Source organism: Diabrotica undecimpunctata, chromosome 8 (genome assembly GCF_040954645.1).
Source record: "Diabrotica undecimpunctata isolate CICGRU chromosome 8, icDiaUnde3, whole genome shotgun sequence".
Taxonomy (NCBI): Eukaryota; Metazoa; Arthropoda; class Insecta; order Coleoptera; family Chrysomelidae; genus Diabrotica; species Diabrotica undecimpunctata.
In genome coordinates, this window is record NC_092810.1 from 42,559,529 (window position 1) to 42,584,472 (window position 24,944).

The 24,944-nt window shown below is 30.7% G+C and overlaps 1 protein-coding gene across 1 annotated transcript in view; it reads left to right on the plus strand.

Annotated features, from left to right (window-relative positions):
- The first annotated feature begins 4,357 nt into the window (after nucleotides 1-4,357).
- LOC140448789 (uncharacterized) overlaps nucleotides 4,358-24,944 on the plus strand; it is a 72,973-nt gene continuing 52,386 nt past the window's right edge. Inside the window, exon 1 of the mRNA XM_072541904.1 lies at nucleotides 4,358-4,490. Coding sequence (XP_072398005.1) covers nucleotides 4,358-4,490 — 133 coding nt within the window. The remainder of the gene's footprint in view (nucleotides 4,491-24,944) is intronic.

Genomic DNA, 24,944 nt, shown 5'->3' on the forward strand with positions numbered 1-24,944 from the left:
ATATATTTATTTATAGTTTACAGTTCGGTACTCTATTATCAACTAAACTAAACTCATAACATCGTTACATATATATACTAAAGTTACTATGTTCGAGAACATTCTGGCGTAGTCCCACCTCTAATTCGTCTCATCGAAACCGCATGAAGACGGGGGGTATTGAAATGCCAATTCCTGAGTTCTCTAAAATCTAGATCTTTCCTTCTAAGAATTATGACGTATCGGAGTTGGACTATTTCGTTACACTGCTCCCCTTTTTGATCTGAGCGTCCCAATCAGTTACTCCAGATGTAGGCCCAGGATGGCGGAATCTACAGAGCTCTCCAGCTCTGCATGAACCCCTTAGAAAGAAATAACAGTCTACCGACTTTGAAGGATACGATCCCATCGGGTTTATGAAACACAGAGTAATTCGTACGCCGACAATCTTCCAGTCCAGATTATCTAGTGCATGGCCTATCTTGGGTAAGGCCAAATTCTTAATGTCATAATTGCACACGATTTTCTTTAAATTAGTTAGAGCACGCCATATATCCTCGTAGCTTGCCCTGTCTGTATACGACTTCCTGGTCACCATATACAGCAAAGATCGAGGACCATCTTTAAGCTTTCCTCTCGGCAGTAACCATCAGGTCTGGTCATCAAAATTTTCTCACTATTACTGGGTACTGTTACGTCACAAATAGTTATTAAGCTGATAACATCTTCTTTGTCTTCATGAAACGGCAACTCTTCACCACTGCTCTCGAGAACTCCATCTTTGAAATTCAACAGAGCCCCAACTTTCATACATAATAGTACAAGTAGATAATGTCCAGATTATATCAGACAAAAAAAATTAGAGAGATGATGTCTCTAGAAAATATATCTTTCTTTGAGGCAATAGAGAAGATACCTAAGGTTAAAAATAATAATAAATTCAATGTGCACCCTTTGTTTTCCCAGCTTGCCAGCTAAGGAAAATTCAGATATAGACATACCCCTAAAGTCACGCAGAACAGCGCATGTAGGTAATTAAGTAAAGACGAATACATATAGTGTTGCAGTCAAAGCAAAGAAAAGACCAGCCCCAGACCAGAGAGCAAAGAAAAGAAATTCAGAACATAATGATTTTTTATTAAATCCTAATGGAAGAGTACATACAGAAAAAACACATATTTTTAGTAACACAAATTATAACAATAATGAATGGAATGTAACTACCCGTTATAATGAATATGGCTACTAAATTAAACAAAACAGATAGAGAACATGTTCTTAATTTTATCACAAAATTAAAAACAGAAAATGTTGATTCATCCATAGAAAAGAATGACTCAAGTTAATCAATATAACAAAACACAAGGATGTTTCACACTTAAGCAGTGGAACATCAGAAGTCTTAAAGCAAATTATGATAATTTAAATATATTTATTAATTATATCAAATCAGATATAGTTCTATTAAATGAAACCTGCACAGATAATAGTTTTATCTTTAAAATAAAAAATTATTATGTATATATGGAAAAATTAATATCGAAGACTTAGTACTAAGATTAGATAACAAAATCCTGGAAAGGGTGGAACACTTTAGATATCTGGGTAGCTGGATTGACTGCAGGGTTGAAAGTGACGAGGAAATTTCGACCAGAATAGAACTCGCACGAAAAAACTTTATTAACTGGCTTTCTGTATTATGCAGTAGAAGTCTGTCATTGACCACACGTCTAAGAGTATTGAAGTGCTACGTCTGGTCCACTTTGTTCTATGGATGTGAAACCTGGACAACAAAAATAAAAAATCTTAAAAAATTAGAAGCGTTTGAGTTATGGTGTTACCGTCGCATGCTCAGAATCTCGTGGACAGCACACATATCTAACGAACGCGTGCTAGAGACCGTGCACAAAGAGCGAGAATTGATCAACATCATCAAAATGAGAAAGGTCCAATACTTCGGTCATATAATGAGAAGACCTAAATATCGCATACTCCGGTTAATCATTCAGGGCAAAATCGAAGGAAAACGTTGGGTTGGAAGAACACAACTGTCCTGGCTGCGTAACATTGGACAATGGACAGGTCGAACGGTCGAGGAACTGTTTCATCTAGCTGCCGACCGAGAATCATTTCATCAGCTTGTCAATATGACGATAGCCAACGCTTGAATACAAGCACGGCACACAAAGAAGAAGATGTATATATAGATGATAGATATGATGGATATGGTGGCATCATGATTTTAGTTAAAAATTGCTTTGATCATAATAGTATAGGAATATCCGACTGTGGTAGTGGAGAAAATCTTCAAATAATAGGTACAAGGCTGACAAAATTTAAACTAAATGTCATTAATATTTATAATCATTCTGGTAAAAAGATCACAAAACCATTATGGAATAATATAGTTCAAAATTATTGTTCTGAAGCTATTTTCTTGTGGCATTTTAAATTAATTTATATTTAAATGGGAATAAGCCACAATTAAAGGTTAAAATACGTTTATTGACGTTTCAATTTCCACTTCGGAAATCGTTCTCAAAATACAAACATTAGTAAATTAAACAAATTTTGTTTTTTGTTACTTAGTGAAAAATTCTTCTAATAATTTAATTTTATCTGACTCATCTATATTGACAATTCAGACATACCTTATACATTTTAAAGTAGACGACTTTAAAATGATATTGCCAATATTGTTGAGTTGCGTTCCTGGGACGACTTTACTTATAAGATAGTTCATTCGATTACATGAAATCAACTTTAACTTGAGAATATCCGTCAGAAAAGATCATAACATGTAATTCGTCTTTAAAAAGACAAATACATGCCATGATGACAGTAAAATTCTCCTGTTAACGATTCCATAGTAAATTATGAGGGAAAAACCAGGGAAAAAACCTCATAATACTATCCCGACATGGTAAGTATTTGATCGTGCATTTAGTTTACCTTCAATAAACACCAAATTCCGATTTTATATGTTTGTTATTTTAAAAAAAAAAAAAAAAAAAAAAAAAAAACATAACTGATGTATTCTCTATATGTTACTAACTTACCAATACTGGTATTTTCCTTTTAATAACTTCATCTTTCGATATGGGTAACCAGATCCTACTACATTCTGCCGAGGAATTCGCGACACAATTGGTCTCATTTAGCATAATTAGAGCCGCTTCTTTGATTTTTCTCTTTTTACCATCCGTGTCTTTTAGGACTATATTTGAATCATTCCATTGAACCCTATGTTCATTATCCCATGCGTGTTTACAGATTTGAGATCTATCAAATTCTCTATTTTTAATATAGGATTGATGTTCACTTATTCTAACATTTAATGTTCTTGATGTTTCACCTAAATAAAACTGATCGCATTCACAAGGTATTTTATAAATGCAATTCTTTGTCCTTTCTTGTTCATTGTTAGGTTTGGTTTTGGACAAGATAGATCTCAACGTGTTTGTTGTTTTGAATGTTGTTGAAATGTTGAATTTATTTCCTGTCCTTTTAAGCTTTTCCGATAATCCTTTTATGTATGGTATTGTTATTTTCCTCGTATTATTCCTTGCATATGCTGTAGGATCTCGTTCTAAGTTGTTTTGTTCTATTTGATCGATTGTTGAAAATTCCTTATTTATAAACGATAAAGGATAATCATTTTTTAATAAAACAGATGTTAACAAATGTTTTTCCTCCAAGAACGAATTTTCGTTAGAACAAGTAATTTTGGCTCTATCGTATAAGGATTTAATAATTCCCTTTTTAATATTAATATTGTGATTTGATTTGAAATTTAAATATCTGTTGGTGTGTGTTGGTTTTCTATACAAATGAGTTTTGTATCCAGTATCGTTCTTAGAGATTAAAACATCCAGAAAAGGTAATGTGTTATTATATTCCTTTTTCATGGTAAATGATATTGACAATAACATTTACCATGGAAAAGGAATATAATAACACATTACCTTTTCTGGATGTTTTAATCTCTAAGAACGATACTGTTATGATCTTTTCTGACGGATATTCTCAAGTTAAAGTTGATTTCATGTAATCGAATGAACTATCTTATAAGTAAAGTCGTCCCAGGAACGCAACTCAACAATATTGGCAATATCATTTTAAAGTCGTCTACTTTAAAATGTATAAGGTATGTCTGAATTGTCAATATAGATGAGTCAGATAAAATTAAATTATTAGAAGAATTTTTCACTAAGTAACAAAAAACAAAATTTGTTTAATTTACTAATGTTTGTATTTTGAGAACGATTTCCGAAGTGGAAATTGAAACGTCAATAAACGTATTTTAACTTTTAATTGTGGCTTATTCCCATTTAAATATAAATTAATAGTTCAAAATATTGGTACACCCGTTATAATTATGGGGGATATAAATGCTCGTGATCCATTATGGGGCTGTGCTATTCATAATGGAAACATAGTAAAGGAATCCTTAGAGGAAGATCAATTAGTAATAATAAATGATGGAAACTCTACTAGAATGGTATTGCCTGGTCAGAACCCATCAGTAGTAGATCTAAGCATTGTCAGTCAAAATATTGCAACCAAGTGTCATTGGTGGGTATTATATATTTCCTCGGTATTCTTTGATCGTTAAGCCGCCTAATATTGCGCGTTAAATGAATATTCCCGTTTATATTTTTTGTTTATACCAAGTTGGGCGAATGAATTTTAAAGATAATTACATCACCCTCGCTGAGGCCGCTGTAAGGGGCAGTTGGTTTCAGGTCAGTCCAAATTTTTCGTCAAATTTGTAATGTTTTGTGTTTTTTCGTCTTATGTTGTGGAAAATATGTACTGAGCAGTTAATAGTTACAGTTTTAAGTAAGGTTGGGGAGAATCTTTGAAAAGAGAACACGCTGTGGGTGTCGGCGTCCAGAAGCCGGCAAATTTGTTAAAAATAGTGAATTATACTTAATGTAATGTGTCCGTCTATGTTTTTAAGTATCTAAGAGATTTGTGTCATTTTCAACAACTTTAAAGGATAATTTGCCCAGCAGCTTCCATTCTCGTTTTGTTTGTCCCTAGTTCAGTCATCCCAGGCTTTTTCGCAGTTTGGAGATGAATTTGTTGGTGTGGTGGAAAGTGTAAGTCCAGTTTTCACCACAGAAATTTTATTAAGTCCAGTTACTAACCCCAGAAATTTTAGTGAAATCCAGGTAAATTTGTGTTTGATTTTTAAAGAAAAAATAAACATTTTCTAATAATAATTGCTTTCATAACAATTTAAAAAATGGTAATAATTAAAATTGTAGATGCTAGGTTGTGGTCTAGATCTAGCTGTCATTATTTGTTCTGTCTTAAAATTTAATATTGACATCTGACAGCTAGCTTTTTTTGACATTTGGTAATTACCTAATCATAATAGAGATTTTGTTTTTGTTTTTTAAAAAAGGTTAATCTCTATGCACAGTTTCACTTAAAAAGATATTTTTTTATTTGTAATAATTTATTTCTGCTACAAATTGTTACCCATTAACAATTGTAAGTTTTGTAATATCTCCAACTTCAAGAGTTTGTGATCCTTTATTCTCTCTCCCTTTTTTTGTGTTTTTAGAAAGGAAGAACCTTTTTTTTCATCCAATGGGAAGATTCTTCAAGGCGAAGTCCATTTTAAATAGCTTTGAGAACCTTCTTGTGTTTTGCTTGTCTAGGAGACTCATAGGAGACTCATGTAAGTACCCCTTTTGTTTCATTTTTGTAGTTATTCGCCAAAGTTTCGGTTTATTTTGCTTGCTCTATCTCCACCCCATAAATTTCTGTCCCCAATTTTCAACCCCCCATAGTAATACCCTATGTGGTAGGCAAAATAATCGTAACAATGAATGAGTTAAAAGAAATAGCCAGAGACAGAGATCTTTGGTGACCGACAATACACGACATCACGATGACTACTACACTTCATATAGTCTAGGCGGGATCTGTTTTGGATTGGACATTTTCCATAGGAAGCTATTTTTTTGCTGGAATCCCTTCAGGATGTGGCCAATATCGATAATCACGATATGCGCCAGTCGCAAACCCTGTGCTACATTTTTTATTTAACAAAATCTGAAAACAATTGAAAATTTCTCATTTTTTTGCTCCTATTTTCGTTTATAATTCGGAAAATATTGATCCTAGAGAAAAAATTATAAGAAGGTAAAAGTTTCGTTATTCAATTTTACACAATATTTCGTTAGCTAAAAATTGAAAATTTAATGTTTATTGTTGAAAATATAGCAATAATTGAAAAAAAAGTACAAAAAAATGAAGTTAATCCTTTAAATGTTTTCGACTTTCTAAACTTGACATACAAGCTCCATATTCCGCCTAGAAAAACATTTTAATATGTTTAAAACGTGTGCCAAATTTTGTTAAGATCGGTCGGATAGGTTTTGCATAATAATTTTGCAATCCAGCCTACTGGAAAAAAATCGCAAATTTTCAAATTTATAGTAGGCTCTAAATAAAGCCCTCAGATAGTTGCCAATTTTTTTACACATAAAGGAAGGCTCAAACTTTCAAACGCTCTTTGTAAAATTTAAATCGGTTCACTAGCAGAGCCTAGAAATTTTTTTAAAGTTTTAAACATTTTTTATATATATTAGGTTTATAAACAAATTGAATAACTTTACGATCTTTAAACATATCAATTTCAAAATTTATACACTTAAAGAACATTAAAAGACACTTCTTAAAAAAAAGATACATTCGGCTTACTGGTTGCCGAGATATTGAAGGTCAAAGTTGGCATACATTTGCCGTGTAACCATAAGTGATAGAGGGCTCGTTTTTAAACAAATACCCTCGTCTTGTCAAGTAGTTTTTATATGAAAAGTTTTACGTAATGCGCTTCATGGCAACATCCATAAAAAAGACAAATAAAAAACCGTTTTCGCGTAAAATGTCGGAATGCATGAGAGGTGGTGGTGGGGGACATTCACTCGAAATGTGAATCGACGAGTTCAAAATCATAGCGCGCGCTAAAAATTGCATTATCTTGGCTTCTTGTTAACCAATTTTGCTCTTTTTTTTGAATCGATGTCTCGGACGACGAGGATTTCAAATATCATATTTTCAAATACCATTTTTAATTGCAAATTGGGAAATTTGCAATAAACAATTGTATGTTAAACAAGTAATTGCATTTTTTCTTCATGCATATTTTTTGAGCTTGCAATTTATACATTGAAGTAAATTGTTACTTTTAGTAAACAAATATGTATTTATAAATTGTTAATAAATAATTTAAATTGTTAAAACAAAGGCGAACGAAAAAAAAAATTTTTTTTTCATAAATAAACTTTATTTTGACTCAATCTTCAATAATTTTTTTAAAGTCTTTTTCTTTTTTTGTAGGTATTCAATTTTTTTATAAGCCTAAAAAATGTTTAAAATTTTAAAAAAATTTCTAGACTCTCATAGTGAACCGATTTGAATTTTACAAAAAGCGTTTGAAAGTTTGAGCCCTACTTTATATGTAAAAAAAATTGCAACTATCTGAGAGCCTTATTTAGGGCCAACTATAAATTTAAAAATTTGCGATTTTTTTTCCAGTAGGCTGGATTGCAAAATTATTATGCAATACCTATCCGACCAATCTTAACAAAATTAAGCACACGTTTTAAACATATTAAAAAGTTTTTCTAGGCGGAATATGGAACTTGTAAGTCAAGTTTAGAAAGTCGAAAACATTTAGGATTATCTTCATTTTTTTGTACTTTTTTTTACAATTATTGCTATTTTTTCAACAATAAACATTCAATTTTCTAGCTAACTAAATATTGTGTAAAATTGAATAACGAAACTTTTAACTTCGTATATTTTTTTCTCTATGATCAATATTTTCCGAATTATAAACGAAAATAGGAGCAAAAAAATGAGAAATTTTCAATTGTTTTCAGATTTTGTTAAATAAAAAATTTAGCACAGGGTTTGCGACTGGCGCATATCGTGATTATCGATATTTGGGACATCCTGAAGGGAGTGCAGCAAAAAAATAGCTTCCTATGGAAAATATCCATTATGGTCTGAATTTCTACAGATCCCGCCCAGTCTAATATGGAGAGAAAGGACTGAAGGGAGAGAGATCCAAAACATTGTCTACCTTAATCTACACCTTAAACGCTTTACAAATAACTTCACAAGCTCCAATTTGATATAAAAGGTTGTCATAATAAATTTTTTATCATGCAAGTAAAGTTTCGTTGACTAATGACATTCCTCAAAGGCCAATCTTGTTTAACCCAGTGCTGATTTTTTCTCTACTGTACTATAAAAAACAGATTTTTTATAAATCCAAAATCTATTCACTGATACAATTTACCATTTATAAATCAATACAAATGAGTTACTAATATTCTTTGTAGTTAACTATTTTCAGGACTGCAAATTACGTAGACAGATTATTGAATCATGATAGATAATTCTTTAGAATGTGATACTGGCCTGCCTGCCTTGAGTCTAGTCAGTATATATACCCATTTTTGTTTATTGTTTCGATTGCTATCTTTAATGTTAACAATAACCAATCTTCGTAATGGTTTCTTGATTCCCTCCAAATCATTGGTACTTTAGACTTTAGATACTTACGCATTTACCATTGCCACAATGCATAATACACTCAAATTAATCAAACAATTTGCAATATCAATCATATAGATGTGTTACAGGTTTGTTTGCTAAACCACAGTAACAGAATTGTAGAAAGTTACTCATATTTTCGATGTAGACCTTTGCGGGTTTTATGGGAAAGGAAATCGACGAATCAAAGGCATGCGGTTTTTATTAAATAAATAATTAGTATTTTAGAAAATTCTTGTATATTTTTTGGGAAAAATCGTTTATTTGTTTAAATTAATAAACTTGTTCCGTGGTTGTGTGGATGCGTGTGTGATAAACTTATTTACCATGGAAACAAAAATAAAAAATAATAAAATTGAATAAAACGTAGTAAAAGTGTTAATAATATTTATAATCGTAAAGCTTAATTAATTCTCGAAGGGATTGTATGTAACGAGGACCGATGCAACTGGTGTCTCAATGATTACTAAAACTAAAAACTCAACAAAAAGCACACGTTCTTTGTTTTTAAAAGCCAGACGATAAACTTTTATTATCAGGCTGGTCGTTATATTATATTTCGTTTCCCATAAATGCAACGTACTCAAAATGTATAATTAAAGTGTCCAGCATATCTGTAGTACTTAAATAAATATATTGACAAACAAATTTCCATTTTTATTTCATTTCTATTCTTATGTGTATACCCAATTGCGAAAATGTAAATTTTAATATGAGATTGTTTTATTTAATTTTTGAATGCAAAAGTTTAATTATTCGTAATTAGCTTGTCGATACAAACTTATAACTGATTCAAGAATTAAATATCTATGTCATCTGTAGATTTACTGGTAGTATCTTCGCCTACATCCACAACTACTGGTTTCATGGTAATTTCAATGAAGTTATCAAGGTTCTACATATTCTGCTCTTCAATCCACGATTGTAAGATCACATTGTTCCTTGCTATTTCATTGCTATTTGAACCCACACATGTTTTATCGGGTTTAACTCACAATGATATGGCGGCAATCGAACTATAATTACGCCTCGTTCTCACTCCATTTTATCTACTACATATTTAATATATTTATCTTAATGACACCCTACTAAGTTTAGAACCTTGATTTTAAAATTATTTCATTGAATTTATTATATTTTGTAGTAAACCAATTCGCAATGTTAACGTTTTTCTATTTAGTGCTGGATAACTGTTCTACACGCCGGCAGTGATATGGTGCGTTATCTATAATAATTACAGGTCCTAGTTTGATCCATTTTCTTATAGTAATCTCGTTTTTTTTTTAAAGAAATACATTTAAACCTCATTTAACAAATCCGAAGTCGCTACCGATATTACTAATAATAAGACGTTTTCCCTTTCCAGTTGGGGCTTTTAAACCTATCGACAAATTAGTTAGGAAAGCTTGTCGTTTGTTTTTCACAGTTAAATCCTGCCAAATTTTTGTCTCAGTATGTATTTAACCATATTTCATCTGTATATATATATATATATATATATATATATATATATATATATATATATATATACAGTACTCTGGAGTAATAACTTCTCAACGCGGTTCTTCCCGAGAACTAAGTAATTCATATATATAAATATATATATATATATATATATATATATATATATATATATATATATATATATATATATATATATATATATTTCCATCTTCTTGGAAATTCTGTTATTTGTTTTAGATACTTTCTGCGCCAAATAATTGCTTAATATTCATATATTCATAATAATCATCCTACCAGCAGATAAGGGGAATGCAACTGTGGTAATGGATAGAATTTATTATGAAAACAAAATTAAAGATCTAATAATAAACGGACCTTATACAAAATTAACAAAGGATCCAACAAAGCCTTTGGAAAACAAAATATATAGAACTTTATTCAAGTTTAAAGATTGTTTACCCAGTTATCAGAGAAGATTAATTACACCTCATTACAGTAAGACCCCTCATTTTTATGGAGTACCGAAAATTCATAAAACCAATATACCACTTAGACCCATTTGTAGTACAATGAATTCTCCTTGTAGTGAACTATCAAAATTTTTAATAAATATTTTAAAACCAATTGCAAATAAAAATGACACATTTATAAAAAATACACAATATTTTTTAAATAAATTATTAAATATTGAATTTAATTCAAATAATACTTTAGTAAGTTTTGACATAAATAGTTTATTTACGAATGTGCCATTAGATAATACTTAAAATATAGTCAAGACAAAATTAGAAAGTGATGATACATTGGCAACTAGAACAAGACTAAATATATTAGCTATAATGGAGTTAATAACATTATGTACTGATAATACATACTTTCAACTAAATAATGAATTCTATAAACAAAGTTTTGGACTAGCAATGGGCTCTAGTTTATCTCCATTATTAGCCGATATATTTATGGAAGATTTTGAAACAAATATTATTTTTAAACAAAATTTAAAACCCTCAGTATGGTGGAGATATGTAGATGATGTACTCTCAATATGGCCTCATGGATCAGAGTTGTTGGACACATCCCTAAATGATATAAACGATAAAATAGAAAACCAACACACACCAACAGATATTTAAATTTCAAATCAAATCACAATATTAATATTAAAAATGGAATTATTAAATCCTTATACGATAGAGCCAAAATTACTTGTTCTAACGAAAATTCATTCTTGGAGGAAAAAAATTTGTTAACATCTGTTTTATTAAAAAATGATTATCCTTTATCGTTTATAAATAAGGAATTTTCAATAATCGATCGAATAGAACAAAACAACTTAAAACGAGATCCTACAGCATATACAAGGAATAATACGAGGAAAATAACAATACCATACATAAAAGGATTATCGGAAAAGCTTAAAAGGATAGGAAATAAATTCAACATTTCAACAACATTCAAAACAACAAACACGTTGAGATCTATTTTGTCCAAAACCAAACCTAACAATGAACAAGAAAGGACAAAGAATTGCATTTATAAAATACCTTGTGAATGCGATCAGTTTTATTTAGGTGAAACATGAAGACCATTAAATGTTAGAATAAGTGAACATCAATCCTATATTAAAAATAGAGAATTTGATAAATCTCAAATATGTAAACACGCATGGGATAATGAACATAGGGTTCAATGGAATGATTCAAATATAGTCCTAAAAGAAACGGATGGTAAAAAGAGAAAAATCAAAGAAGCGGCTCTAATTATGCTAAATGAGACCAATTGTGTCGCGAATTCCTCGGCAGAATGTAGTAGGATCTGGTTACCCATATTGAAAGTCGAAGTTATTAAAAAGAAAATACCAGTATTGGTAAGTCAGTAACATATAGAGAATACATCATTTATGTTTTTTAAATAACAAACATATAAAATCGGAATTTGGTGTTTATTGAAGGTAAACTAAATGCACGATCAAATACTTACCATGTCGGTATAGTATTATGAGGTTTTTTCCTGGTTTTTCCCTCATAATTTACTATGGAATCACTAACAGGAGAATTTTACTGTCATCATGGCATGTATTTGTCTTTTTAAAGACGAATTACATGTTATGATCTTTTTTGACGGATATTCTCAAGTTAAAGTTGATTTCATGTAATCGAATGAACTATCTTATAAGTAAAGTCGTCCCAGGAACGCAACTCAACAATATTGGCAATATCATATTAAAGTCGTCTACTGTAAAATGTATAATGTATGTCTAAATTGTCAATATAGATCGGTCAGATAAAACTAAATTATTAGTAAAGTAACAAAAAACAAAATTTGTTTAATTTACTAATGTTTGTATTTTGAGAACGATTTCCGAAATGGAAATTGAAACCTCAATAAACGTATTTTAACCTTTAATTGTGGCTTATTCTCATTTAAATAGTAATTAAATAATTGCTTATTTCTAAATGGAAGTACTATTCGTCTTGTTCTTTCCCTTGAATTCCTTTAAAGTTCATTTCACGTAAAGTGTTCACTATACTTTTGTCAGTCGTATTTATTATTTGTCACCAAATTAAAATAAACTAAATTACTCACTACAATTACAAACAATTCTATGCTCCGCTTTATTAAACCCCTGTCAGTGCGCTTATGAAACCGACGTACAGATAACAGACAATAAAATTGCTACTTGAACAATGACGTTGTTGGCAGTTATATTGCCGTAACTACGTTGTTGATCGCAGACATTATCTACCGTTAAAAATAAACTACAACATTGCAGATAACTTCAAGTTAAATCATACGCGCTGACAACGTTACATTTTCCTTAGAACCCAATACTTTGCCAAAAAATAAACCAGTCAAATTATTGAAATTATTTCATATAAAATGATATCTCTCCTATCGCAACGCATATTCTTTGAACAATCAGAAGAAGTAGATTTTTGTCAATGTTTAAGAGATTAAACAGACTCTGCAGTAATCCATTAATTTGTTTATTAAATAATAATTAAATTTTCTCCTTTTGTCGAATCAAAAATTAGTTTTTTTATAGGAAAAACGTACAATTTGACTAGTCTACAAAAATCATTAAAAACGTGAGACACCTGCTAAAATAGTGATATTTAATTAATTGTACATAACATAAAAATTTTATCTCCGCCGAGCTGGTCCGATCCCGCACCGAATTACTTAAATCAGTTCGTTATCGATCCCAGGATTACAAGTACGCTTAACACATTTTATCACTCGAAGGATATCTGTTAATGATTTGAGTTAGTTCTCCATCGAGGGTCTGAGCCGTGAGCCGGCTTCATCCTCATCGTCAGTCGGCAACGACGTCCAAACCAACTCGCCGCCGCGCCGCCCCGACGAAACTTTTAAAACGGGATTATTTAGGGATCCTATAACGTTAAAACATTTTTATGGTTCATGAAATTCAATTCCGTGATTTAGGAGTTCGGTGCTATACAGCTTTTCCTGCTCGATGTTTATTTACCGAGGATCTCTGATCCACGCAATCGGGAGGCTTCTTTGAGATATATAGACGATTTATGGGATGTATACATATGAATTAGTTGTGTTTTTCTTTATAACTTTGTAGGAAAGAAGATATTTTAAGGGAAAAGGAAACATGCGCGTAAAAGAACGATTGCAAACGTTAAATTATTTAAAAAAATTAACTGTATACCTTAACATTATATTAAATATGTCCCTGGACCCAATAAAATATAAGCCAGTAGAGATTTTGTGGGTTATTATTAAAGAGTGGATATGCAAAGAAAATCTTTGAAAAATGGGCATTTTAATGCACATATTTTTGTAAAAAATACAAGATGATGTATAATATATGCAAAATAATAGTACTGCCGTCCTAAGCAAGAAGGCAGTATCTCCAATTTTTAAAATTAAAGGGAAAACTGAGAAAGAGAAATGATAAAACAAAACAAGAAAGGAAAGAAGAACATGCTCAGAAGCAACGAGACAAACAGTATATTCGAAAAATATATGAGAAAGTCGTACAACGACTATATGTCAAAAATCTTTCGATGACACAAATTTAGGAAACAAACTGTCACAGGTAATATAAACAAAACAATAATAAAGGTGGTGGAGTTAATTTTGCTGGTGAGTTAAATCGTCTGTATTGATGAAAAACATGGCTAGGTATCAAACTACCTAACTTTTGTATTATCCAACATAAGCAAATGAATCAAAAAACAAAATGTTGAGAGGCTATAGTTAGTTTTTAATTTCAATAGTTTATAAATGCTAGAATATTCCACAGGGTGATGCAAAGTTTAAAGAAAAAACACAGTTTAATTCGTACACCCGGTATACAATGAACATTTACCTGTTTAGCACCATATTATTAGTACAATATTTTCAAGGAATAAGGCTATAACATATTAAAAAAGTCATTTAAATCGGACGACAGGTTTAGGAGATATAGGACATCAAAAATTACCCACTTTTAACTAAGACAAGATAGTAGATAAGAAAATTCACATATTTACAATGCACAGCGATTTTTTATATTTCTGGTCAAAACGGATGTTTCTATTAGTACCTCTTAAGGTATGTAAGACCGTCATAGTTCTATCTTTGTTACTTTTCGTCATTCGACTATATGTTTAGAATCCAATTAATTACAACACGCAATATTTTAGCTAAATAGAGAAGCTCTATGCTCTTGCAAACAGAGCCGTACGTGTTTCCGTAACAGTTTTGAGTCAACCGTCTGGGAATCCGATAAATTTCATATTCAAATGACGTTTATTTACATGTTTCAGTAATTAAGGTAGCCAGAGAGAGACTAGTGCCTGAAATACTGGCTGCATAATGAATTACCATATTCTGAAAAACGAGAGGCATGTGTTTTACGAGGTGAACTCAATAAATTGAACAAAATATATATATATATATATATATATATATATATATATATATATATATATATATATATATATATATATTGTAACGAAATATTTTGTTTACCACATAGGGTATTACTATGGGGGTTGAAAATTGGGACAGAAGTTACTGGGGTGGAGATAGGGCAAGCAAAATAAACGATATTTGTGCGAACGGCACTCAGGATTTATTTGGAGAGCTGGGGTCGTGGATAAGAGAATACACAAATGGGTACTTACATAAATTTCCTAGACAAATGGGTTACAAAAACAACAAGAAAGGCCTCTAGCTATTTAAAATAAGGACGCGGCTTCGAAGAATCCTTGTCTTTCTGGATAAAGGAAAAAGGTTTTTCCTTCCTAAAATAGAAACACAAGAGTGGTTAGGAGACTTTTCTAAAATAAAAAGACAAAATGGTTCAGAGAAATAAATTAAATATTTATTACTGTTTTGCAAATTGCTTTCTCCTTTCACAATGTTTCAAAACAGCATTCTCTCCACAAATCAAATCTCCAACTCGTTCAAAATAATATTGTAACATTGTAACAATAATTGTTTTTGAAGTTATACTTCTATACGCGCGCTCCACGTTGGAAATTTGTATGGGAGTGAATTTGTGAAATCATTACATATGTAAGATAATGAGTAAGAGAGAGACAGAAGATATATTTTCTGTCTCTTCCTCTCTCGAATATAAAAATGTTCCTTTAATTTGTATTATATTATTATATTAAATTATGTTGCAGTGTATTGTATTGTATTTTAATATTAATAACAAAATAAACAATGAATTTTACTGCAGAGTATGTGTAAAAAAATTTTTGCATTCAACTCCTTTCATACATATATTAAAATAAAAATATACATTTTCATCAAAATATTGATTCAATCCTTCATTTACTATCCTCCTATTACAGGTCAAATGTTGTTTATTAATTGTTAGTAAGTTGTTATTAATTCTATTTCTCTTTCTGCTATGTCTTACCTATAGCATTACATATGTAATGATTGCGCAGATTGACTACCAAATAAATTAGTAACGGTGAACGCGTGTATAGAAGTATAACTTCTACCGGCAGTCCCACTGGACTGCCAAACCCGTTTTTTTTATAACTAAAATAGTAAATAATATAATATATAATAGTAAATAAAATAATATAATATAATAATAATTTTTAATCCCTCTACTCCTGTTGCTGAGACACCCATAGCCATATCTGCAAATAGATATGCGGGTGGGCTCTCTCATCCTTAGCAAATTTTATTGGAACATACCGACTATCACGGAGTTCTCAAAGTACGGATGGCCGTACTCATCAAAAGAAGCCGGAGTAGAATAGTAGAATAGAGCTTTGTTAACCTTTTTCGGTTTCAAGCGGGTCCTTTTTGATAACTTTGGTGAACACAGTCGTAAAAGCTCTTTATAGTATCTTTCTGAAAGAACCTAATTCAAAAGGTTCTATCTTTTCTCAAGGTTCCAAACTACAAGAGTCCCGTTACTTACCTAGATGGGATACCACCCCCTTCTATGTTCGGGTATCTTCCTAGAAATGGAAACAGCCTGGCCTTCTTTTAGGCAAATTGTCATTGTGGCGGATATCCCACTTTTTTGGAAGCTTTTTAAATTTTAAAAGGAAGAAAAGGACTTTGGGCAGGACAGTCTTCGAGTAAAGACGCTTGCTTATCTTACCGTTCTCTGTGAATTTTTTCTTTAAGTGTGTATACACTTAAATCTTTGAAATATCTTAAAATAATACCATATCAGATTAAATTCAGTGCTTGATACTAGTAAAGTATAGTAGAATCAGTGAAATAGTGCAACAGTCATCGAGATTTATTGTAAGTTATCGTAATCATATTACCTTTAATTATCTGGGAGAATAATATTCTCTATTAATATAATTCTCTAAATAATATAAGTATATACTACAGGATTCTTTTTGTATTCTTTTGAATTTAAATTTAATTAATTTTGTTTTATTTGCTATAATTTCTATCCATTTTTAAATTCATTGTACCCGTTATCTCGAGACAAATCCATAAACAACGAAGAGAGATTTCTTTAATCAACTTTACTTGAATTTTTTTTAAATACTACCAGGCTCTCTCCGCTGATAATTTAATTTGTGCATGATTTTATTATATTGTATCTGTAAAGGTATTTCTTGATCATAATACTGTTTGTTTCCATATGTATACAACCATTTAATAATTAATGGTGCATTTTTTACTTGTGTTTACATTTGGCCGCCTATTTAATTGTGTTGTTGAATATATTGTTTTGTTTTATCCATAAATTTTATTTCTCGGCTCCTAATAAGTTTGCTGATAAAATAATACCAAATATTTGCGTATTACATTAAATTAATATTATACCTTCGACCATGAGAAAGATCAGGCTGATTAAGTTTCGTAGGTAAGTAGGTGGACGGAGTCCACCTAATATACTTATTATTTTTTTATGTAGTGTGACATAAACACAAAATTTATTTAATAATTAACTGTTGATATCTTTCCTTGGATTTGGTCTTAGAACCTAAATATCTTTCCTTATCTCTTTTTGTTTTTAAGGTTTCTTAATTTTCCCCTTGAAAGCCAAAAAGTTAAATGGCGCCCTTTTTCTTATCTTATCTTTGGTAATTTTACACATCTATCTGTTTGTTTATTTCTGTGTCTTTTCTAATATATCTTATCCTGTCCCATCTTTACAAAGGTATTTATTGGTGTCCTTTCTAGAACCATCCAAAAAAGGTTTCCGAGGTTACAATATCAGTAATCTTAAGGCCCAAGGATTTTCTCCTCGACTTGGTGCCTCCTGCCAATTTTACGTGATGCTTCTTTTCTTTACTCAACCTCTTCGGACACAAGGAGTTTGGAATTCTCGACTCGGTCTCTGTTCGCCTTACACGATTCTGCTATCACCGAATTAACCACAAAAAAACACAACTTGTAACACACTGCTTTCAACTGGACTGTTTGTTCTGGATGGTAAAACACAACGATCAAAACTTTCTCGTTCAATTTTACATCGACTCTTTATTCTCCTCCCATTGTTTTCCCTTAGCCAATCACATAACATTCATCCTCACCACACCACTTTCCAAAAAATCTATTCGTCATTTTTTAAAAGAAATCAACGATATTGTATACAACTTGGTTTTTTCCAACTTTCTAGGAGACAATCAGAATAAAAATTATTTTTTATTTACTAGCAGAAAATCGTATCTTGGAATAAAACATTAACAGTTTCTCCAACTAATCGCTTCTTTGAATTTGTTATCTGAAATCAGTATTATCTCTGATAACACTCAACGCTTTGTTTATTTAAGCCCCAAAGTTCCAGGACCTATTATTGAAACGTCCGGATCTAATTACTTATAAGCTTCTAAATAGTATTTAGCTAACTTTCTAATGTTTATCAATATGAATTGTTCTTATAACTTAAATACCCTTTAAAAGTCCACTCTTTTTCGAATACTTCTTAATGTTAAATTATTATATTTACAAAGTTATTATATACAGGTTATTGAAAATTTATAGTACCGTGGTCTTTTTCATATAATACGATTTAGTTACTAAGTTTTTGGGAAAAACCGAGTTGAGGATTTAAAAGTCGACGTTTCGGCACCCATTTTTGAGTCAATATCAAGAGGGATATGGTTTAGTTCGAGTTCTGGGTTTCAATATGCCTACTTTCCTCACTCGTGACGTATCACTATCTTGTTCTCCAGAAATACGAGAACCATTAAACAGCACTGAGGTCTCAATATATCTACTCCTCAGTGTCGAGTGACATCTGTTCATCTAAAATCAGTTAAATGAGCTTCCATCCATGAAGAAAATAGCACAAAATTTACCTTGCAAAGATATCTAGCTCGAATGCAACATCTGATCCAACACTTAAGAGATTAAATAAGGACCAATCATCCAGTACTAGTGTAACCCTACATTCACATGAAATTTTTCAGTATGTTTCACACCTGTCGTTAGTTATATACAGGGTGGTCCTGAAGTAATTGTACAAAAAGAAACAGTAGATTCTACACTTTAAAATATTACGATTTAAGCTAAATTGCTTTAATAAAATGTTGATATTAAGAAAGATACAGGGTGTTAAAGTGCAAATTAAAAATTTTCTTAATAACTTTCATGTTTGTAAACATTTATGCATAAAAATTTACAACTGGGTACTTTTAAATATGAGAAATTATAATTTGATGCACACTTTGATGTAGCGGATAGAGGGCGCCACATATGCCACATATGTGGCATAAATTTGCACTTAACTTTTTTGCTCTTTGAGTGAACTGTATTTGTGATATACACTCATATAAGCTTACGAGTAACTATAATTACATATCGAACAAATGGACTATTATGATAATGATGATAATATTATGAACTAACGAACTAATATTATGCTGAACTAAATTGCCTGTTTGTTTACTATATTTATAACAATATCGGTTATTAGGCCAACGATGATGTTTTTGTAAAAATGCTGAGTCTTTAAGGTAAGAAGCAAAAGTATTATGAAACAAGACACGTGTGTTATTTTATCCCTGTGATTTAGTTTCCATTTGTCATAATAAAAATGGGTAAACAACAATTTACGTAATGAATAATAAGTATTATTTTGGGTTTTTTTATAAATTAAATAATTATATCAATATCTCACCACATTGCCAAGGAATATGACTGCCACGACCAATCCAACGTTCAGAAAAGGTATATTTAACTATGTTCTCAACGCCTTCTCTCTAGAATGTGGTGGTGTACCATCTTACATAAACCATATATTTTGGTTTTTCAGCATTTTACAATAGGGAAAAAGTAATACAACGCCAGTAGGTATAGAAATTTAAGAAGCGATAGAAAAGGGAAATTGTATACATGATGACGGCCGCGTCTGAATACGGACACGGCACCTAGAGAAGAAGATGAAGAATATTTTCTCCAATAAGACATTTAGCAGCCATAACAAAAATTTTGTAATGTTACATTATCATCTTTGAGTTGTTTTAATAAGAATAAACTATGAATTATGCTTATCTACAGGTATTGAGTGCTTTACCGCACAAATATCACAACTAAGAATTATGAGGCAGCTGACTTATAAAATGCGATTATCTCGAAAACGGTTAAATTTTGAGGTTACTAACAAGTATACCTTTTCTTTGTAAAAATAATGTATGTTTAATATTTTTTAACACAAATAGAGGTAACTTTAAGAGCAAAAAAGTTAAGCGCAAATCTATGCCACACATGTGGCATATGTGGCGCCATCTATCAGTAACATTAATTTATGTATAAAATTATAATTTATCCTACTTAAAAGCGTCCAATTATAAATTTTTGTCCAAAAATATTTACAAACGTAAAAGTTATAGCGAAAAATAGAATATTAAATTTCCACTTTAACACCCTGTATCTTTCTTAATATCAACATTTTATTAAAGCAAGTTGGCTTAAATCGTAATATTTTAAAGTGCAGAATCTATGGTTTCTGTTTGTACAATTACTTTAGGACCACCCTGTATATCTTGCAAAACTTTTCATATTCACTGGAAACACCTTTCTGATGGAACGCCCACCAAAAAATCTCCCAAAGAACTCTATCATATGCTTTCTCAATATCAATGAATACCATATTCAAGTATTTGCTTCTTTTTTCGTATATTTTTTCATTCACCTAGAAATGTATGTTGTATCTTGAGTCTGCTGTAAGTACAATAAGTATTTTATGATGATTTAAGATGGATATTTATTTGTCTACCACTTCTGATATTTGCTCTTATTCAGTTTGTTTTTAATGAAAATGGGCTAAATAGAATAGAATAGAATAGAATAGAATAGAATAGAATAGAATAGAATAGAATAGAATAGAATAGAATAGAATAGAATAGAATAGAATAGAATAGAATAGAATAGAATAGAATAGAATAGAATAGAATAGAATAGAATAGAATAGAATAGAATAGAATAGAATAGAATAGAATAGAATAGAATAGAATAGAATAGAATAGAATAGAATAGAATAGAATAGAATAGAATAGACTAGAATAGAATAGAATAGAATAGAATAGAATAGAATAGAATAGAATAGAATAGAATAGAATAGAATAGAATAGAATAGAATAGAATAGAATAGAATAGAATAGAATAGAATAGAATAGAATAGAATAGAATAGAATAGAATAGAATAGAATAGAATAGAATAGAATAGAATAGAATAGAATAGAATAGAATAGAATAGAATAGAATAGAATAGAATAGAATAGAATAGAATAGAATAGAATAGAATAGAATAGAATAGAATAGAATAGAATAGAATAGAATAGAATAGAATAGAATAGAATAGAATAGAATAGAATAGAATAGAATAGAATAGAATAGAATAGAATAGAATAGAATAGAATAGAATAGAATAGAATAGAATAGAATAGAATAGAATAGAATAGAATAGAATAGAATAGAATAGAATAGAATAGAATAGAATAGAATAGAATAGAATAGAATAGAATAGAATAGAATAGAATAGAATAGAATAGAATAGAATAGAATAGAATAGAATAGAATAGAATAGAATAGAATAGAATAGAATAGAATAGAATAGAATAGAATAGAATAGAATAGAATAGAATAGAATAGAATAGAATAGAATAGAATAGAATAGAATAGAATAGAATAGAATAGAATAGAATAGAATAGAATAGAATAGAATAGAATAGAATAGAATAGAATAGAATAGAATAGAATAGAATAGAATAGAATAGAATAGAATAGAATAGAATAGAATAGAATAGAATAGAATAGAATAGAATAGAATAGAATAGAATAGAATAGAATAGAATAGAATAGAATAGAATAGAATAGAATAGAATAGAATAGAATAGAATAGAATAGAATAGAATAGAATAGAATAGAATAGAATAAATAGAATAGAATTTGTCTAAAAATTTTCCCCACAAATCATAAAACCTGTATATCTAAGCAGCTCACCTCGTATGCGTAGAGCCTCACAATAAATTAACATATCCTCAAAAAGTGTTTCTGGCTGTAGAGAGTACGTAATTTATCTTTAGCGATAAGGAATACATGGCGAGCACAAATTTACTGCACCGTCCAGGCAGCGACGATACAATAATTTTCAAACATGAAAAATTTTATCCGCATGGAAGAGACGGAGGTGAGGGTGAAGGTGGAGGTTGAGGCGGCGCGCCAGCCCGTAGCAATGTGGCATGCCACGGGCTGAGTTAACTCCTACACTACAAAAAGGGATTTTATGTAGAGAACGTTTTTAGTGTTCCTATCATACGATTTATCTAAGCACAGTTTAAAATATTATTTTTCACCGCATTTAATTTCTTTACTCTATAATTTTTACGTAAGGACAGGTATCTATGGCCTGCACCGCAATATTGCAACAATCACCCGAATCGCAACAATATTTTTCTCATTGCTACATACGCACCTGAAACATGGACTTGAGAGGAGTAAGATCAAAGCGTTCGAAATGTGGATCTAGAAGAACTTTACGCGTGTCTTAAATAAAACGTAGAATCAACCTGTCAATTCTGTATGGGCTTCGTATAAAAGACAGCCTATTAAAAACGTAAACCGAGCATACCTAAATTACTTCGGCCATATAGCTAGAAGAACGAGGACCATAGAACTATTAGTAGTACGGTAGTAGAAGAAAGGTCAGGTCGAAGAGCAAGAGGAAGATTTTCAACACGATAGGCAGACCAAATGAAGACTCTGGTCAGAAAATCTCTACATGAAGCCGTCCATATGGCATAGAATTGCAGCTAATGGAGACAGAAATCTAATATTATTTAGAGAGTCATAACCACCTGAAAGGGTCTCAATAAACGAGGAGTAGAAGAGAGGTATCTACGATAATTGAATCAAAAACATTAACACATTATACACGTACCTTTCTCTTCTAGGAGAAAAGAAATTTTAAATAATTTCCTAAGAGTAATATAATAATTATTGTTTATGTAACTTATTTATTAACCCACTTAATTATACATTCCACCGTCACGAAAGCTTACCAAATTGATACATATAACGTTTTTTTGTGTCTAAAACCGTGACCCAGTTGTTAGATATAAATTGGACATGTTGCGTTTGAAATGAGTCATTAATAAATTTAATCTTTATCGGTGTCAGGTCGACACCTATAAACGTATTATTTCAACAATGTGTTAAATCTGTCATCGAAAAATAAATTAAAGAAATTCCAATATTACACATGCTTCAGGTGTCTCTATATTCTTGTACTAACATGACAATATGAAGTTTTCCTATGACCATCGTTAACAGATGTGGGCGATTATTTATTGAAAAACACTTCTACATTTGTTGTTTTTGTAGTCCAACTGATTCGCAACGTTCTTCTCTACAGTCACGTTTCAAATGCTTTTAACATATGGATTTTAAATCTTGTTTGAGCGTCCATGCTTCACAGTCAAAGCGAAGCATAGCAGGGACCAATTTTAGAATTGTAACATATATTTCTCAAGTTTATAAATCTTGCTCTGACCATTTTAATTATTCTCTGGAATTCCTTTGAGTTGTCTAGTTGGAACCTTATTTCTTTATCCTTATTTCTTTATATATATATATATATATATATATATATATATATATATATATATATATATATATATATATATATATATATATATATATTGAACGGTTAGCAGATTGATTCCACTAAAGCTAACATTATTATTGTAATAGGCCTGTAAGTCTTGGCTGAAATCTGATCTTTTTGTTTTTATTTTATTAATTTCCGACCCCATCTTGGCGCTCTCCTCTGTGAGTATATTCATTATTATCTGGGGGTTATACTAAGTTATAAAAAAATACTGTTAATATTTTTTTAATTTTCCACTTTAACTCCCTGCATTTTAAAAACAAGGTCTTTTGTTGAAAACTCTTATTTGAAGCAGATAATCTTCTGTTATTATATTTTCTGTTCCTAATGGGACATCGTCTATAAAAAAAAATTTATATTAAAATATACATATTGCCTTTGAAGATGTATTTTAATGATAAAAATGAAACAAAATATCGTTTTTGATGTTCCAAAAAATTTCGAAACAATGCCAAAAGCCCTTTGTTGTATTTGTAAATTAATTTAAATTTTTCCGTAGCTTTTTTCAGTGTAATTATGACGAAATTGACCAAGTTAGTAAAACAAATGACAATTATTCGCGAATAATATTTCGAATTCATTAGGGAGAGCGAGAGTCACAAAAGAAATGAATTCGTTAGCGGTGCCAAGAGAAAATAAATTCGCGCTTTGTCTCGCTTCGCTGCAATTAGCTCTGTACTATCTTAATTTTTGTAAGAGCTGAATGGGCCGAAGAGGGCGAGGGTTGTGCGGCGGGTAAAAAGAGCTTGTTGAGATAAGGCTTTAAGGAAATTACGTTGTTGTGATGCACAAATTCTAGGGCAAGGGTGGAATTCCTGAGCCTCATTTATTTATTATACCGGTATTAGCGGTGATTTGGCTTCGTGCAGGCATTTTTGTTTGTTTTATGTTGTTGCTATTGTTTGCTATAGAATTCGCGAAATATGCCTCCATTTTCCTTTTAAACCGGGGCTTTTCAAAAGGTTTCAGATGAAATTATTAATTATACTGTATAATATACAAGATTTAATTTTAAAAACTTTCCACTATTAAATCTTCATTCCCGTAAGTCCTATGAAAAGGTAAAAGACAGTTTGTTATTTTAACTGTAACTAAATATATGTAGTCTACGAGTATGAAGTCTATATTATACAGAGTGCGGTAGATAAATGACCAATTAGAAATATCTCGAGAACTAAAGGTATAGTTTGTTATACGAAAAATGGTTGAGTGCTTAATGGTTACCTGAGTTGATCCTATTGTGTATACAAGAGTCTCTCAATAAACTACCGAAGTACACAGGGTCGCACTATATTTCATTGGTAGCTGTGTAATACACGATTATAAAAATTTATTAAATTATTTC